The following is a 17,310-nucleotide window of genomic DNA, read 5'->3' on the forward strand; positions in this document are numbered from 1 at the left end:
TACCGTGCAAGGACTGCGAGAAATATTACATAGACCAAACTGGAAGAAAATTGACAATATGGATACATGAACGCCAACTAGCCACCAAGAGATATGACCGATTCTCACTTGTCACACTACACATGGGCAACGAGGGACACCACATCGATAATTGCACAAGTCAAACAGAGACAAACCAGGCAATTCCTGGACGCCTATTATTCCAACTGGAACTCCAACACAAACTGAGCTACAAATCTTCTTGAAAACTTTAAGCATAGATATAGTTTAAAGAGAAATCATCATTTGATATTTTGCCATACATAAATAGTCAGAGGCTTTTATATGTTTAACTTCATTACAATGCCTTCCTTTCTTTCTCATGTATTCATGTTATGAGCACATCCACAGCATATGAAGTAAGCGTGACATTTAGTCATCTTTGTCGCAGTCAGACTTTACAAGTTCCTCGTAATGTATAACAGAATTATGTAAAGAGAAAGAATTAAATTACAAAAATATTCATATTAGACATCAGTTAGGAATAGAATAATCTAGTTCCCAAGGAGTTAGCTGCTAGGGTGGCAAGGAATTTTGACGCATTATGCAAAACCTGAGCTGCAAACTATCGCCTCAGTGAATGGGATGCTACATGGTGCTATTTCCCATTGATCCAACTGCTAGCTCCTCACAAAACATATCACGTCACCCATCCAATTCTCTCCACAGGGCAGCAAACCCAATAAAACTTCAACTCCACAAATTGAAAATGATCATATACATAAAACATATTCAATAATCACTGCTTCATAAATGAGACAACTCGTTGAAGATTAAAAATGTTTCAAAGAAAAGAGTTAACTTTGTGACTTGTGATTGCATTGCTAGCAGCTCTGAATATAGAATAATAACGTGAGCTTCAAAGTTTATAAGATTTTCTGCTCACAATTCAAACGAATGGGAAGGAACTAGATCAGGAAGCAACTAAGCCGTAGCAACATTAAATGCGCCACAGGTAATTAGGAGTTTGCTGAACCAATAAATTTAATTTTGGAAAAGCTTAAACCTGCTTAGTGTCAATGTAGGCTAATGCAGTGAACTAGAAAGAAATGATTGACCTTCACCATTGGGATTTTAAAAATAAAAATCCACTTTTGCCTGCACCTAATACATTTATTCTCAGCATCAACAGAAGATTTTAAGTCCTGAAAATATCAATTTCCACTGGGACCAATGGCCATTTCAGAAAATAATCAATTCTGTGGGTGTTGGGGTCAGTGAAGGACGAAACAGGTAATTTTCCAATTTTGTTGGAACTTCTAAAACCGTGCCATGTCCTGAGTTTGTTTTCTTTGGAAGGCTAATGTTGATTTGTATGTGAACTCCAAACATTTTAGAACAATGTAACTTGTATAGTGTACTTGCATTGCATACTTGTACTTAACAAAATCACAACACAAATCTATGAAGTATAATAGTGTGTCAACAAAATAATTTTTGGATTTGGTTAATATGTGCAGCTTCCTTTCATAAAGTGTCTATGCTACCTCCGTGTTTAAATGAATCAGGTAATTTTTTACAGCGGATGAATATTACCCATTGAGCTCTAATCCGAAATACCCAGAGATGCATTTTCCAGTTCACATATTCAAATTCTTTCTGGTGTTCTTCTATTTCAAGACAGGGCTTCACGAAACTTAACTTGCACACAAACATATAGGTAAAATGTCTGAAGGCAGCTCCTCATCTACCTTGATAAAAAGACCTTCACACAAGATCACTGTTCTCCAAAGATCAGCTAAAATCAAAATACAGACTTTACAAGTCCAGCTCAATAACTTTCAGGAGATTTAAGCAGCATTCTACCAAATGACACAAGAACAAATTATTAAATTGTCATTTCGATATGCAGAAAAACATGAAAAAGCTTGCATGCATTCAGCCCCTTTAGACATCTGAAATACTGCATTGGCTGCTAAGTGCTTCAGATGTCTAGAGGATGTGAGTGAATATCATAAACCAAAGGTGGGACAATAATTGCCAAACATAAAAGGAGCTCTAATGCCCTGCCACTGAGGAAATCTAATAAAACCAAATTAGTTTGGATCATGAGCTAATTTTTCAACAGTTGAATTAACATAATAACAGACCAACATTCACTTTTAAACACAAAATAATTTAACAATTGGTTAGAAAATATTAACACCACATCTAGAAGTAAAGTTAATAGAAAAAAAGCTGACTTCCTTTGCTTTTTAAAAACTTCAAACAATTCATGATTGCACTTAGTAATAGGTAAGACAAAACAACACCTCATTAGGATTCTTGTAACTGAGGAGAAGATTTGAAGCTTTGATGTCCCCGTGCACGTACTCATGGTCATGGATGTATTCTAGAATGTCAATCTACCAAAAGAAAACAATCAAGTTACCCATCCAATGCTGTTTATCATTAGGACCTAATAACATTTTGAAAGAATTATGCGAAAGAAGTTTGTTTCATGTATCAGAATGTCTAAATTTATACTCAAGTTGTATATCTAACAGAAGAAACACTAATTTAACTCTGACTGTTTTGTGATTCAAACTTCTCAACACATGGAAATTTTGCTTTTAAGGAAGATTTAGAATTATGAAATGGCATCTAGAATCATAAATCATTTTCATATCCCGCACTTCACAATTTAGTACAAATGTACAAATGATCAAATTGTCCTTGTGAAAGCTACTTCTCATCTCATCGTTTTCTACTTCCACAAAATGTGGAGAAAGAACATGTTTGCTTCAAACATAGGAATATAGGGCCTAGGAGTAGGGCCATCTAGTCCTTTTGAGACCTCTCCACAATTCAACCAGATTGTGGCTCATCAGATATCTGGCAATTCTTAAGCTTTTAACAAAAACAAAAAGTAAAGCACAATTTTTCACATATATGAACAACAACAAATGGAAAGATCACTTTTGAGACAGATTAGAAAAGCTGCAGTGCAGGTCGGTAATGGATATAAAACAAAACACAAGTCAAACCGCAAACATGTGACAAAAACAGAAGTTTCTGGAAAAGCTCAGCAGGTCTGACAACACTCGTAAAGCAAAATCAGAGATAATTTCGGGTCCGGTGATCAGTTCTGAGGAAGGACCACTGGATCTAAAACGTTAATTCCAATTTTTCTTTGCAAATGCTGCCAGGCCTGCTGAGTTTTTACAGCAATTTCTGTTTTACGGTATCCACAGTTCTTTCAGTTTTTATTCAGTGAGTGTGTGACACTAAGTTTTAATATTCTTTATCATAAGAGCTTTCTTGAAATACCAAAAGGCAATTAAAGCAACCATCATTGCGTCATCCTCATTCTACCTGGCAAACCCCTGAGGGTGGTTAGCGTGAATCACAAACAATACCAGATTGAAAAGAATAATAGGAAAGGCTGACTGATTACACTGTTCAGCTTGATAATAATTTAGATTATTATAAGATCATTAATAGCATGAACAATTCATCTGAATCAACTCTCCAAGGCCTAGAATATCCAAAAAGTGAAGCCCATGAGTCACATGCAGTGCTTGAACCTTGGCCATCTAGCCCATGAGGGTCTAGTGAAAGTTTATTTTTGCCATAACATAGATTAACGTGCAAGATGTTTTCAATTAGACAAAATTAATTTTAAACTATAGTCTACAATGTGGCTTGCAAGGAATGCTTTTATGCAAATTTAATTACAGAAAATTAGATTTTAATTTAGAGTTGTGGTTGATGTTCTGTGCTGCAATTATTCTTACATGGGCAAGAGACTCTATCGCATATGAATAAGTGGCCCATAAAGACAATGACTTGGATCCCCATGTCATGCCAGTTGCAACCAGTTTTGTTCCAAACAAACTCAGTAGTCCTTAGCTGGGATACCAAATAAACAAAGACTTAAAACAGATGTTGCCACAAGACAACACTCCAGATAATGAACCTTATAACTTACCAAGCGAAGACCCAACTGCAGCACAAATTTCTTTGGGAACATCCTATGATTTTGCTCAAATATTTTCTGAAGATCAGATCCAAACCGATCCATCACCATAAATCTATAGCTAAATTTAAAAGACAAGTTCAATCTTAAAATGCTGCATATCCAAATTCATCTGTAATCGGCATTTTTAGTAGAAATTGAACCTTTTCAAATAATATTTTTTCAGATAAAATTTGAAAAATTTGGTTGCGATTTAAACTTTAATGTACTGTGCCATTTCAATGGTATTGGAGACAATTAGCTCAATTGGCCAGATAACTTGCATGCGGTTAAGAACTACACCAACCGCACAGAATCAACTCCCACTTTGGTTAAAGAAAAATTAGGATCTGCCTCCTCGCTGGGCTTAGACTTGTTGCAGAACGGTGCCCTTTAAATTATATAATCAAGTGTATGTACACAAAGAGACGCCTGGTCCCATATGGACTATGGCTAATTAACTACATACCCATCGACTGCATAAGTAGGCACACTGGCCTGTAAAAAGGACAGTAGCAAGAGAGCAGGAGGGGAAAATAGATGGTATACAATTGTAACGAAAATAAACAGGTACAGAAACTCAGCAGCTCTGGCAGCATTTGTGCAGAAAAAGCAGAGTCAAAATTATGGGTCTAGTAACCCTTCTTTTGAACAGGATACAACTATGATTTTTCTTTTACATTTTTATGCAAGAACCCAGAAGTCTAATGGTGCTTCACCAATAATTTCCAACTGCAACCTGGCAAACTCATATGTAAATTTGAAGTGGTGGAAAACAAGAGATGGCATGAACATGGTGGGCACACTATTCACATTGCAAAGATAATGTCTGGGGTCCTATTTGAAAAGAATTGCCCTGAAAGCAGCCAATGTTGTGTTTAGGAAAACATGGCTCATACAGAAACATAGAATCATACAGCAAAGTTGTTCACTATTGAAGCATACCTCAGTCAAACACAAATGGTTGCTAAACATGCAACCCTCAAGCAGTCGATAAGTAGCTGGAGGCTGACACCAAAGTGCAAGCTTTTTAATTCAAATTATTTTCCTGGATTGGAGTCAGGTCCAGCCTGACTGAATGCATTGTCAAATACCATTAACTCCATTTGAATTTTGTTCCAAGGTCTACTCAAGCAGCACTGTGACAGCACTCTATAATAAAACTACTCTTGAGTAAGTTGCCTGAAAAGACTCGAGGCCTGCAGAAGACCTCCTTGTCATATTGTTGTGAATATCTAGTTCTTGGTTCATGTGATTTAATATAGATTTTAGGTGTGGGAACTGAATATTTGAGGCTATTAGTCTTAAAATGTTAGGTTCATGTTTACTGAAGTGGTTAACAATTAGAAATACAAGACCATAAAACATCCAGCTAGTTTATTAGCCAAAGAGCTGGAGACACAATATTCACAACGCTTGCAAGAACTGTAGCCCAGAGATGCTTTTATTTTGGAGTTAGACCAAAATTACTTGAAATGCATTCAATGAAGCCTTCAATGTTGAAAAACCCACTTATTATTCCTCATTTGATCTGATGAAGTAAATTATGGATAACTAATCAAAGTTGGTTTGAGTTGCCAGCTCAGGTTTCATCAATATGGAGATGCATGGTACTAAAGGAGGCCCTCTGGTTTCAATTTATGTGGCTATTTATTGAAAACAGTAGCTACAGCTCACGCAGACATAGTTATATGTTAGGATACCTGCACTGTAAGCAGAGCAATAAATGAACATGATTTGCCACGTGGAATGTGGGTGAGGATTAACCTCAGTTTGAAAGTTGTGAGGGAACATAAGCCTGATGGTTGCCTAGTTTGACAGCAGTAACAAGCAGCTTAGTTTTCAAGTAACCAGAACAAAAAGACTGTACATCCAGAGTCAAGTAAGATAAATTTAAAATTTTACTTTGAAGAATAGTTGGAGCCAAAGAGAATTAAAGATAAGGTTCCAGAGGTCTGTGGTGTTCATAGGAACTGTTTCTACAGAAGGTTTTCTTCAACTTTTAGATTGATGTGTCTGATATGCAAACTTAAGTAAAATTTAAATATTTAAATAAGTTTGAGTGCACGACAACATGGCTTCCAAGTACATACTACAAATTAATTGTGATTGCTATATTTAGGATTTATATATAAAATGAAGATAGTTTTATGTAGAAAAAGTGGCCCTGTGGCATAATGCTACTGTTCAAACCAAGATGTTCATTTTTCTCTTTTAAATATTAACCATGCCTGACTGGTATGTAACATGATTTAATTGGAATAAGCCATTTCTTGCCCAATAAATGTGTCAAACCTGCCACTATATCAACAGAGATAAATTAGAATAAAGGGGGTACAGATTTATTCTAACTATTCAACAAGCCGCTAAACAGAGTCATTTTTCCTATGCTGATGCTTAATTTAAGTTACGCTAAGCAAAGTCCCAACCTGGGGTTTTCTCTATTGACCCAAGTGGAACAGGTTCAAGAATAAACTGTCTTTTCTTCTTCCTATGCCTCTACCTACTCGTACCTGCTGGCCTTGCTAAGATCTTGTAAAAAACTAAACCCAGTTACACCTCCAAATGCTTTTGAACATATACTGAAACAAAGAAGTCATTAACTATTTCAAATTCAACAGAAGGCTTGCAATTCGAAGTCATTTAATCCAGCTTTTTCAAAAATTTAATTTTATAATACAAGTATCCCACAACTGATCTGATTGGTCCCCAACACACAGTTTGGACAAGCATGTCGGTAATGCCCCCTTGAAAAGCAATGAATCAAAGTGTGAAAATTTACATGAACATGTGCCTTTCTGAACTATATTTAGTACAATTTTATCAGTGCACTCAAACTGGGATCTGTAAAAATTTTCAATGGCAACTTGTATTCACATACTTCAACATGAGGTGCCCCAAGGCATTTCACATGAGCATTATATAACAAAGCATGACAATTCGTCAAAAGAGAAAAATTAGGTTAGACAATCAAAAGTTTGATCAGAGATAGTTTAAAAAAACGTAACAAAGGAGTAAAGCAAGGCATAGGAAGGAGCCTCAGCCTGAAGGACAGCCGCCATTTTCCAAAGATCTGCAAAGTATAGTGTAACAGTATGCAAGTTAGCCACAGACAGCAAACAGGCTTTGAGAAAGTTGAGAGCAGGATGTAGCCACTGCATGTGGCACACAGTGGCAAGAAGCAGCAGTTAATGGTAAATACACGAGAGAAAATAAAGCTTCATTTTTTGACACAGCATATACTTTCAACTTGATGATGCTCCAAAGGCCACAAAATTGAAGAAGATCAATTCACTGCACAAACTCTGCAAGTTGATCATTTTCTAGTCAAAATACTTCTCCAATGACCTGTAATGCATAAATGTATGCTTGACTGCATACAAGCTTACCTGTTGCCTCCTTTATCATATAGTCCTGAGCCCCAATACTTGGGTACACCAAGATAATTCAATTTGCGAGATGCTATCCAGCTATGAACTGTGGGAAGAAAACTCAACAATAAAAAGAATTTTGATAAAATAACTCAATCAAACACGTTATTACAATGCCATAATCCAATATAAGCACAATCATATTTGCCATAACTTTGAATGTAGCCTTACGAACAATATGAAAATATATTCGGAGATAGATGCAAAGTTATTTTACTAGAATAGATACAAGCAACAACACTTCATACTAAATGCCACAACTGCAGTCTGTCTGCCAGCAATTAATATTGAAAAGATCAGAAATAGGCATCCACTGTTAAGGAAGCAATCAATGGAGAGCATGTTAAAACTCACCCATAGATCTATGTCACATATTCAAATAAATCAAGGGTCTGACTAAAGAAAATGTTATATCTTAGGTACTGCACCTACAGACTGGTACCAAAAGTTTCGAATTTTATTTATGGACACGAGCAATTATTTAAAATGAACGTTTACAAATATGGAATTAGTGAGTACAGGAATGGTGCAATAGCCCAAACAAACACCAGCATTTCCCCTAAATACACATAAGCATTGCAATATATATTTAGCAATTACAAACAAAATCAATTGTCACAGATTCAATTTGTTCAGAGGTTAGTTTTAGGAAGGTCAGATATTTCCATACTTCATGACTTCTGATTTTCACATACAATATACTTGAACTCACTTAGATCTGGTTTTGCTGCCCTCATATAAAACTTGAGTTCTGAAAAAAGTGGTCCATTGGCACTGGGTTCCTAGAAACAGAAAAGGAACCTATTAGGGTTCTGTCAACACTGCGCCATCGTAAACATTACATTTTGTCTGACATATCCAGTTTTATATGTACATAGAACAATACATCACAGTACTGGTCCTTTGGCACACAATGTTGTGCCAATCTATTATCTTACTAAGATCAAGCTACCCTGCAAGCCCTACATTTTACTATCATCCATGTGCCTATCCAAGAGTTGCTTAAAAGTCTCTAAAGTAGCTGACTCTACATTGCCAGCAGTGCATTCCACATGTCCACCACTCTCTGTGAAGAACCTACCTCTGACATCTCCCTTATACCTTCCTCCAATCACCTTAAAATTATGCCCCCTCATAATAGTCATTTCCACCCCAGGAAAAAGTCTCTGAGTATCCATTCTATGTATGCCTCTCATCATCTTGAACACCTGTATCAAGTCACCGCTCATTCTTCTTCACTCTAATGAAAAAAGCCCTCGCTCACCTCAAACTTCCCACATAAGACCTGCCCTCCAGTCCAGACAGCATCCTGGGAGATCTCAGGCAAATTTCCTCAGTACCCTCTTCAAAGCCTCTACATCTTTCCCATAATGAGGTGATCGGTACTGAACACAATATTCCACATGTGGTCTAACCAGAATTCTATAGAGCTGCAGCATAACCTCACAGCTCTTAAACGCAATTCCCCTGCCAACGAAAGCCACCACACCATACGCCTTCTTTACAACCCTATCAATTTGGGTAGCAACTTTCAGGGATATATGGACATGGACCCCAAGATCCCTCTGTTCCTCCACACTGCTGAGAATCTTGCCATTGACCCTACATTCTGCATTCAAATTTGATCTTCCAAAATGAATCACTTCATATTTTTCTGGGTTGAATTCCACTGGCCACTTCTTTGTCCAGCTCTACATCCTGTCAATGTCCCATTGCAACCAACAGCCCTCCACGCTGTCTGCAACTCCCCCAACCTTCATGTCATCAGCAAACGTACTAACTCACTCTTCCACTTCCTCATCTAAGTCATTTATAAATAAGATCACAAACAGCAGAGGTCCCAGAACAGATCCCTGCGGAACACCATTGGTCACCAAGCTCCATGTCAACATTCAATCAAATTATCAAAATCTTTGTCAATGACGTCGGATGTTTTAGAGAATTGCGTAGTTTAGGATCTTGGCATAATATAATCATTCAATTGATTGTTTAAAATTAAGGATGCTCAAGAGCCCAAAATTCAAGGACAGCAGAAATCTCAACAACTGGTACGGCTGAAAGAGGCTACAGATAGGAAAGAGCAAGGCCAGATGGGATGAGAAAATAAAAATAAGAATTATAAGTTGAGCATTGCTTAATTAAGAACGTGTATAGGTCAGCAAGCACAAGTCAGGTGGATGAATGTAAGTTGGGAACAGAGATTTGGATGATAGTTTATGAAGGGTAGAATGAGGATGAGTCAGTCGTACATAGAAACAATCAGGTCTCCAGGTAATAAAGACAGCGGGAGATGAGTTGAGGCCAAGTTGGATGATGGTGAAAATATATAGCATATTGTTCACCTCAGAATCAAGTACTACCTCAACCTAGCAAACAGCTTGGTTCAGCCACAAACAACTGCCAAGGAAAAATGCAGTCAGTGGCTGTGGGCTGGACATTTAAAAGAGAGACTGAAACACTGACAACAGACTTCCAGTCTTCCAAGTATTTAATTGGGAGAAAAGTCCACTCAATTTACTGAATCGGGTACAAGCAATGTGACAACAGATTCAGAGGAGAATCGAAACAATGGTGGGATAGGATTGGTCAGCATAGAGTGAAAAAGGATGTGAAGAATTTGCATTAAGTTATGGAGGGACTATACGCAGTTAAGTTCTAGCAGTGGAGCAAGGATAGTGCCTTAGGGACTCCAAAATCAACAACATGGGATCTGGAAGATAAATTATCGTAGCTATGGCTATAAATTGACATACAAGAAATGGAACCATAAGAGAACAACTCAACCTGATTCAGAGATGGAGGAAAGGCAATCGAGGAGAATGGCATCATTAACCATGCCAAAGGTTGTAGACAGACAGAGAAGGAAAGAAGGAATTTATTTACTAATGGCAAAGCCATTTAAGACACTATTTTGACTTGGTAAGAGCCCATCCCACAATGTAGCAAAGGTGGAAACCTGATCAGAGGTATTAAAACAGGAACAAAAACAGAACTTGTTGGAAGAGGTCAGCAGCATCTGTGAAAAAAAAATCACAGTTAACTGTTCAGGTCCAGTGACACTTCTTCAGAACTAATGGTAGCTGGGAAAATATCAGTTTATATGCAGAAAGTAGGGATGGGGATGGGATAGAACCTGCAGACAAAGAAGAATGGGAGCAGTTGGACAGACCTAGGAGTTGATAATAATCTGGCATGGAGGGTGAAGACCTGTTAATGGGGACTGTTAATGACTAATAATAGGTAATGTGTAATGACAGGTTGTGATAACAAGGCCTGGTGTGTGGGGTAGGGGGCTAGGAGTTGGGAGAGTTTAGGCCCTAAAATTATTGATTGCGATACTGAGTCTGGAGGGTTGCAGGGTCTTCAAGTGGAAAAAGAGGTGTTGTTCCCCCAGCTTACGCTGAGCTTTGCTGGAACACCACAGCAACCCACAGACAGATGTTGGCCAGGGAACTGGGTGGTGTGTTAAAGTTGCAGGCAACACAGGGTCAGGGTCAGGGTCTTTCCCATATCCTAGCCCCTACCCCACACTAGGCCTTGTTATCATACAGTTGTCATTACACAGTAGCTATTGTTAGTAACTAAAAGTCCCCGTTGACAGCTCTCACCCGCCCAGGCAGATGGTCATCAACTCCTTTGTCTATCCAACTGCTCTTCTCTGTCTTTGGATCTCTTCAATCACTTACTCCCCACTCTATTCCCCACTTTCTACATATAAACCAACTTTTTTCCCAGCTACAATTACTTCTGAGGAAGGGTCACCGGACCCAAAACGTTAACTCTGATCTTTTCTTCACAGATGCTGCCAGACCTGCTGAGCTTTTCCAGCAACTTAAGGGCAAGGAGGTTTGTCTCATTAACAATTTGTCTCATAGGCAAGGCGAGTATGGAGAAGGTACAGAAAAGCAAGGTAGAAATCACAAAAATGTCAGTGATAAGCGGCAGTGATTTGGAGGGAGAACCTCAGCTTTAGCCTGGTTTCAGGGAGGGTGGCGTTGGTGGTTGTGTGAAGAGGGTAAACCAGCAGAAATGTGTGAACAGGTGCTTCAGGTAATTTTTATTCCAACAAATTTATGAGCATCTCACATTAGGTGTTGAAGGCAAAGGCCAAGGAAATAGAGCAGAGGTCAAGGCAGTTTGCACTGCAACACACAAGCAGATTTTTTTTAAAAGAATGATCAGAAATCATTCACTTTTGGCAGAAGAGAGCAAAATCCTTACATAGTCCAGCCAGATCAGGTGGTGACAGGATTAACCCAGCAGACAGCAAAAGCCATTCATGTCTGAATTCCATGAACTTAAATGATTTAAAATAAGCCATCAGTGAGGTGGCCAGCATGACAGTAACTAAGATAATAAAATGTGAGGCTGGATGAACACAGCAGGCCAAGCAGCATCTCAGGAGCACAAAAGCTGACATTTCAGGCCTAGACCCTTCATCCGAGAGGGGGATGGGGAGAGGGAACTGGAATAAATAGGGAGAGAGGGGGAGGCGGACCGAAGATGGAGAGTAAAGAAGATAGGTGGAGAGGGTGTAGGTGGGGAGGTAGGGAGGGGATAGGTCAGTCCAGGGAAGACGGACAGGTCAAGGAGGTGGGATGAGGTTAGTAGGTAGCTGGGGGTGCGGCTTGGGGTGGGAGGAAGGGATGGGTGAGAGGAAGAACCGGTTAGGGAGGCAGAGACAGGTTGGACCGGTTTTGGGATGCAGTGGGTGGGGGGGGGGAAGAGCTGGGCTGGTTGTGTGGTGCAGTGGGGGGAGGGGACGAACTGGACTGGTTTAGGGATGCAGTAGGGGAAGGGGAGATTTTGAAACTGGTGAAGTTCACATTGATACCATATGGCTGCAGGGTTCCCAGGCGGAATATGAGTTGCTGTTCCTGCAACCTTCGGGTGGCATCATTGTGGCAGTGCAGGAGGCCCATGATGGACATGTCATCTAGAGAATGGGAGGGGGAGTGGAAATGGTTTGCGACTGGGAGGTGCAGTTGTTTGTTGCGAACTGAGCAGAGGTGTTCTGCAAAGCGGTCCCCAAGCCTCCGCTTGGTTTCCCCAATGTAGAGGAAGCCGCACCAGGTACAGTGGATGCAGTATACCACATTGGCAGATGTGCAGGTGAAACTCTGCTTAATGTGGAATGTCATCTTGGGGCCTGGGATAGGGGTGAGGGAGGAGGTGTGGGGACAAGTGTAGCATTTCCTGCGGTTGCAGGGGAAGGTGCCGGGTTTGGTGGGGTTGGAGGGCAGTGTGAAGCGAACAAGGGAGTCACGGAGAGAGTGGTCTCTCCGGAAAGCAGACAGGGGAGGAGATGGAAAAATGTCTTGGGTGGAGGGGTCGGATTGTAAATGGCGGAAGTGTCGGAGGATGATGCGTTGTATCCGGAGGTTGGTAGGGTGGTGTGTGAGAACGAGGGGGATCCTCTTAGGGCGGTTGTGGCGGGGGCGGGGTGTGAGGGATGTGTTGCGGGAAATACGGGAGACGCGGTCAAGGGCATTCTCGATCACTGTGGGGGGAACGTTGCGGTCCTTAAAGAACTTGGACATCTGGGATGTGCGGGAGTGGAATGTCTTATCATGGGAGCAGATGCGGCGGAGGCGGAGGAATTGGGAATAGGGGATGGAATTTTTGCAGGAGGGTGGGTGGGAGGAGGTGTATTCTAGGTAGCTGTGGGAGTCGGTGGGCTTGAAACGGCTGTGGGAGTCGGTGGGAGGACCACAACTTTCCCCCCACAGTGATCGAGAACGCCCTTGACCGCGTCTCCCGTATTTCCCGCAACACATCCCTCACACCCCGCCCCCCGCCACAACCGCCCTAAGAGGATCCCCCTCGTTCTCACACACCACCCTACCAACCTCCGGATACAACGCAACATCCTCCGACACTTCCGCCATTTACAATCCGACCCCACCACCCAAGACATTTCTCCATCCCCACCCCTGTCTGCTTTCCAGAGAGACCACTCTCTCCGTGACTCCCTTGTTCGCTCCACACTGCCCTCCAACCCCACCACACCCGGCACCTTCCCCTGCAACCGCAGGAAATGCTACACTTGTCCCCACACCTCCTCCCTCACCCCTATCCCAGGCCCCAAGATGACATTCCACATTAAGCAGAGGTTCACCCGCACATCTGCCAATGTGGTATACTGCATCCACTGTACCCAGTACGGCTTCCTCTACATTGGGGAAACCAAGCGGAGGCTTGGGGACCGCTTTGCAGAACACCTCCGCTCAGTTCGCAACAAACAACTGCACCTCCCAGTCGCAAACCATTTCCACTCCCCCTCCCATTCTCCAGATGACATGTCCATCATGGGCCTCCTGCACTGCCACAATGATGCCACCCGAAGGTTGCAGGAACAGCAACTCATATTCCGCTTGGGAACCCTGCAGCCATATGGTATCAATGTGGACTTCACCAGTTACAAAATCTCCCCTTCCCCTACTGCATCCCTAAACCAGCCCAGTTTGTCCCCTCCCCCCACTGCACCACACAACCAGCCCAGCTCTTCCCCCCCACCCACTGCATCCCAAAACCAGTCCAACCTGTCTCTGCCTCCCTAACCGGTTCTTCCTCTCACCCATCCCTTCCTCCTACCCCAAGCCGCACCCCCAGCTACCTACTAACCTCATCCCACCTCCTTGACCTGTCCGTCTTCCCTGGACTGACCTATCCCCTCCCTACCTCCCCACCTATACTCTCTCCACCTATCTTCTTTACTCTCCATCTTCGGTCCGCCTCTCCCTCTCTCCCTACTTATTCCAGTTCCCTCTCCCCATCCCCCTCTCTGATGAAGTGTCTAGGCCCGAAACGTCAGCTTTTGTGCTCCTGAGATGCTGCTTGGCCTGCTGTGTTCATCCAGCCTCACATTTTATTATCTTGGAATTCTCCAGCATCTGCAGTTCCCATTATCTCTGACAGTAACTATCTTGATGGGGATCAGAACATCAAATATGGAGGTGAGTAGCTTGGCTAATGCAGAAATATCGTGAAGGGATAGGCAAAGATAAACAATAATAAACTTTAAAAATGTAGTTGTATGTGAATTGACGAGAATTTTATCCATTCCCTAACATTATCCTATATAGTTACAGTAAAGTTTTAAAAGCAAAATTGGAGCTAATGTTAATAGTTGATAAATGATAGAGTGGTTATGATGCTATTACAGTAATCCCACGTGATGAGGCCCAGAGAACCGCACAACACACACACGTGACTTTTACTACCACACTCCTCAGAAGAAAAACAAGTATTTATATTTCACAACACAACTTTCCAAACAAATACACTGGAAAAGCATTAGCCTTGAATTACCATTTTACTAATCTATAGAAATGGCCTGTTTAATTTTAATGCTAACCTTAACAGAACATTTTGCACTTAATTCAGTCACTTCTAATCAAACAGGTAAATGCAACAGCATAGCTTCATTTAATCAAAGATACTGTCTCAATGTTAATACAATGGATTAGAAGTCAACAGACCCATTAAATTCTGAAATGTCCAACAGAAAATTAGTGGGGTCAAAGCAACAACTGTGTTTTCTTTGAAAATGAAAAATTGCTTTAGCATATGAGGCAACAGTAAAAATGTGCACAGGATCAACGATTACAGCAAAGCAGAACATTCAATCCGTGATGAGCCTCTGCCAGAGTATTTCGCCTAGTGTCACTTTGCTATCTTCACCGCGTAACCAGTTTTAGGTTTCAATAAAGGTTCAGTTCTCTTTTGTGAGTGTCAGTTAACCCTACCTTCACATTCTGAAGTAATGTATTCCAGGTTAAAACCACACACCACATGACAAATATTTTAACTATATCACAATGATTAATTCTGTCAATTACTTTAAAATCTGTACCCTCTGGTTCTCAATCACTATGACAGGCAAGTTTCTTGTTGAAAGAAGTCCCCACATATTCTTGTTCAGACCCCTCATGATTTTGAATATCTAGTAAATTTTCTCTGAACATTCATCTTTAAAGAGAATGGTCCCAGTTTCTCCAATCAATGAAGTGCCTCATGCATGAAACTAATACTCCAGTTTAAGATGTACTTGTGTTTTAAAAAGATTTAGCATAATTTCCTTACTGTTGCACTTTATCCCCATTGATAAATCACAGCATCGTCTAACTTTATTAACTACTCTCAACCTGCCCTGCCATCTACAATTATTTGTATACGTATTGTGCAGTCCTTCTGCTCCTACATCCCCTATAGAATTGTTTCTTCCATTTTTTTTGCTGTCTGTCCATACTCTTTCACACTGCTCTGCATTAAATTTTATCATCCAGATGTATGGCCATTCTACCAAGCTATGTACTTTTGCAGTTTCTCACCGTTTACAGTGAGAATTTGTATCGTGTCCAAATTTAGAAATTGTGCCCTGCACAAAATCTCATGAAATGAGGATTAAGGAAAGCAAGGTTATAATACGGACTCCAGGTGGTGAATAAAATTAGAGGAAGAGGCAGAGGCCAAGTGTGGAATCAAGAGAAAGGGAGATTGAGAAGTGAGGGCAGAGAGAGAGAGAGCCTGGCCCCCCTTTTCTGCCCTGTTTTCACCTCTTTAATAGGTGCTGGTACTAAACCTCAACAAAAATTCTCAAGAGCAGGGATGCCAACCATAATAGATCCAATACAGTTCTAAGCCTCACATGATACAATGCAATCAACACATCACAGTCAGATACCACTTGACCAGAATATTACTTGCCTAGACCTCCCAACTGCCTCCAAACAGAACTGATAACTTTACTCAATGTATTAACGATTTGCCAAAAACTCTCTGCCAACCCCAGCACTTCAAACATCTAGCAGAAACATGACTCTTCTGATGGGTAATTTCCCTGGCTTTACCTGCGAGTTGCTTTTGCCCTACAGCAACCATCTCACCCTCTGCCCTATGTAGGCTACCAAAGTAAAAGATTCTAGAATCAAGCCAAACCCCTCTCAATATTAAAGGATCCTAGGATGAAAGTGAACCATGTAATGCACCCAAAAGAAAATCAGCTAAAAATACTCGGAGAGCAAGAACTGCAGATGTTGGTGTCAGAAGCAACACAGTGTGGAGCTGGAAGAACACAGGAGGTCAGGCTGCATCAGAGGAACAGGAAAGTCGACATTAACTTCCCTGCTACTCTGAAGTTGCCTGGCCTGTGTTTGTCCAACTCCACACTGTGCTAACTGAAATCACGTTGTGCTTGCAGGGTCCCAAGCTTTCGGGACAATCGAGAGAAAAGTAAGAATAAAAAGACGAATGATTGCTGCAAGAGATGGCCAATCCCACATTTCTCATCTGCTAAACTGTGCAGTTAGTGTTTAGAAAATAATGATTCCTGTAGAGAAAACATGCCTGCACAAGCCCCATTGATGACCTTCATTTAAGGCTTCACTGTGAAGTAAAACAAAGATGGAAAAATAAACAATTTTACAGTAATAATTATTTGATTTCAGCCTAATTTAATGGGAGCTGGTTTAGAAACAAGATCTGTTCATTGAGCCAGCACAGCAAAGCAAAGCAAAGCAATGTAAGTTTGATAAAAATAGCTCTGAAGCAGACAGATAGAAAGCAGCACAAAAATGGTAGTCAATAATGTGGGGGTTCTTGCTCCTCTGTTAGTGCAACTCTCATGTTGAGCTGGATTATTGAAAACATTAAAACAAAATTTCAAGCAGCTTTTTAAAAACATCTGTTTCATATTATCACTATCTCATAACCAATCAATTCCACCTTGAGTTTTACAAATCAAATAAATGGATAGACAGACATACAATCCAGCCTTGCATGGATTATATTTAGTTTCTCCATAATACAGCCTACTAAATCCAGGGAGTAAACTTGCACAACATTAAAGTTTTACCCAATTTAAAAGGCAAATCTGCTTTTCTTCAGACCAGGTCTTAAAAT

At 40.7% G+C, this 17,310-nt stretch overlaps 1 protein-coding gene across 4 annotated transcripts in view; it reads right to left on the minus strand.

The window, feature by feature from the left end:
• vrk1 (VRK serine/threonine kinase 1) overlaps nt 1–17,310 on the minus strand; it is a 70,642-nt gene that overhangs the window by 32,704 nt on the left and 20,628 nt on the right. For all 4 annotated transcript variants that reach the window (XM_048538140.2, XM_048538138.2, XM_048538139.2 and 1 more), the window contains 4 exons: nt 8,120–8,189; nt 7,366–7,453; nt 3,950–4,058; nt 2,292–2,384 (listed from right to left, as the gene is read on the minus strand). In XM_048538140.2, the coding sequence (XP_048394097.1) occupies nt 2,292–2,384; nt 3,950–4,058; nt 7,366–7,453; nt 8,120–8,189 (360 nt within the window). The remainder of the gene's footprint in view (nt 1–2,291; nt 2,385–3,949; nt 4,059–7,365; nt 7,454–8,119; nt 8,190–17,310) is intronic.

Source organism: Stegostoma tigrinum, chromosome 10, assembly GCF_030684315.1.
Source record: "Stegostoma tigrinum isolate sSteTig4 chromosome 10, sSteTig4.hap1, whole genome shotgun sequence".
Classification (NCBI taxonomy): Eukaryota; Metazoa; Chordata; class Chondrichthyes; order Orectolobiformes; family Stegostomatidae; genus Stegostoma; species Stegostoma tigrinum.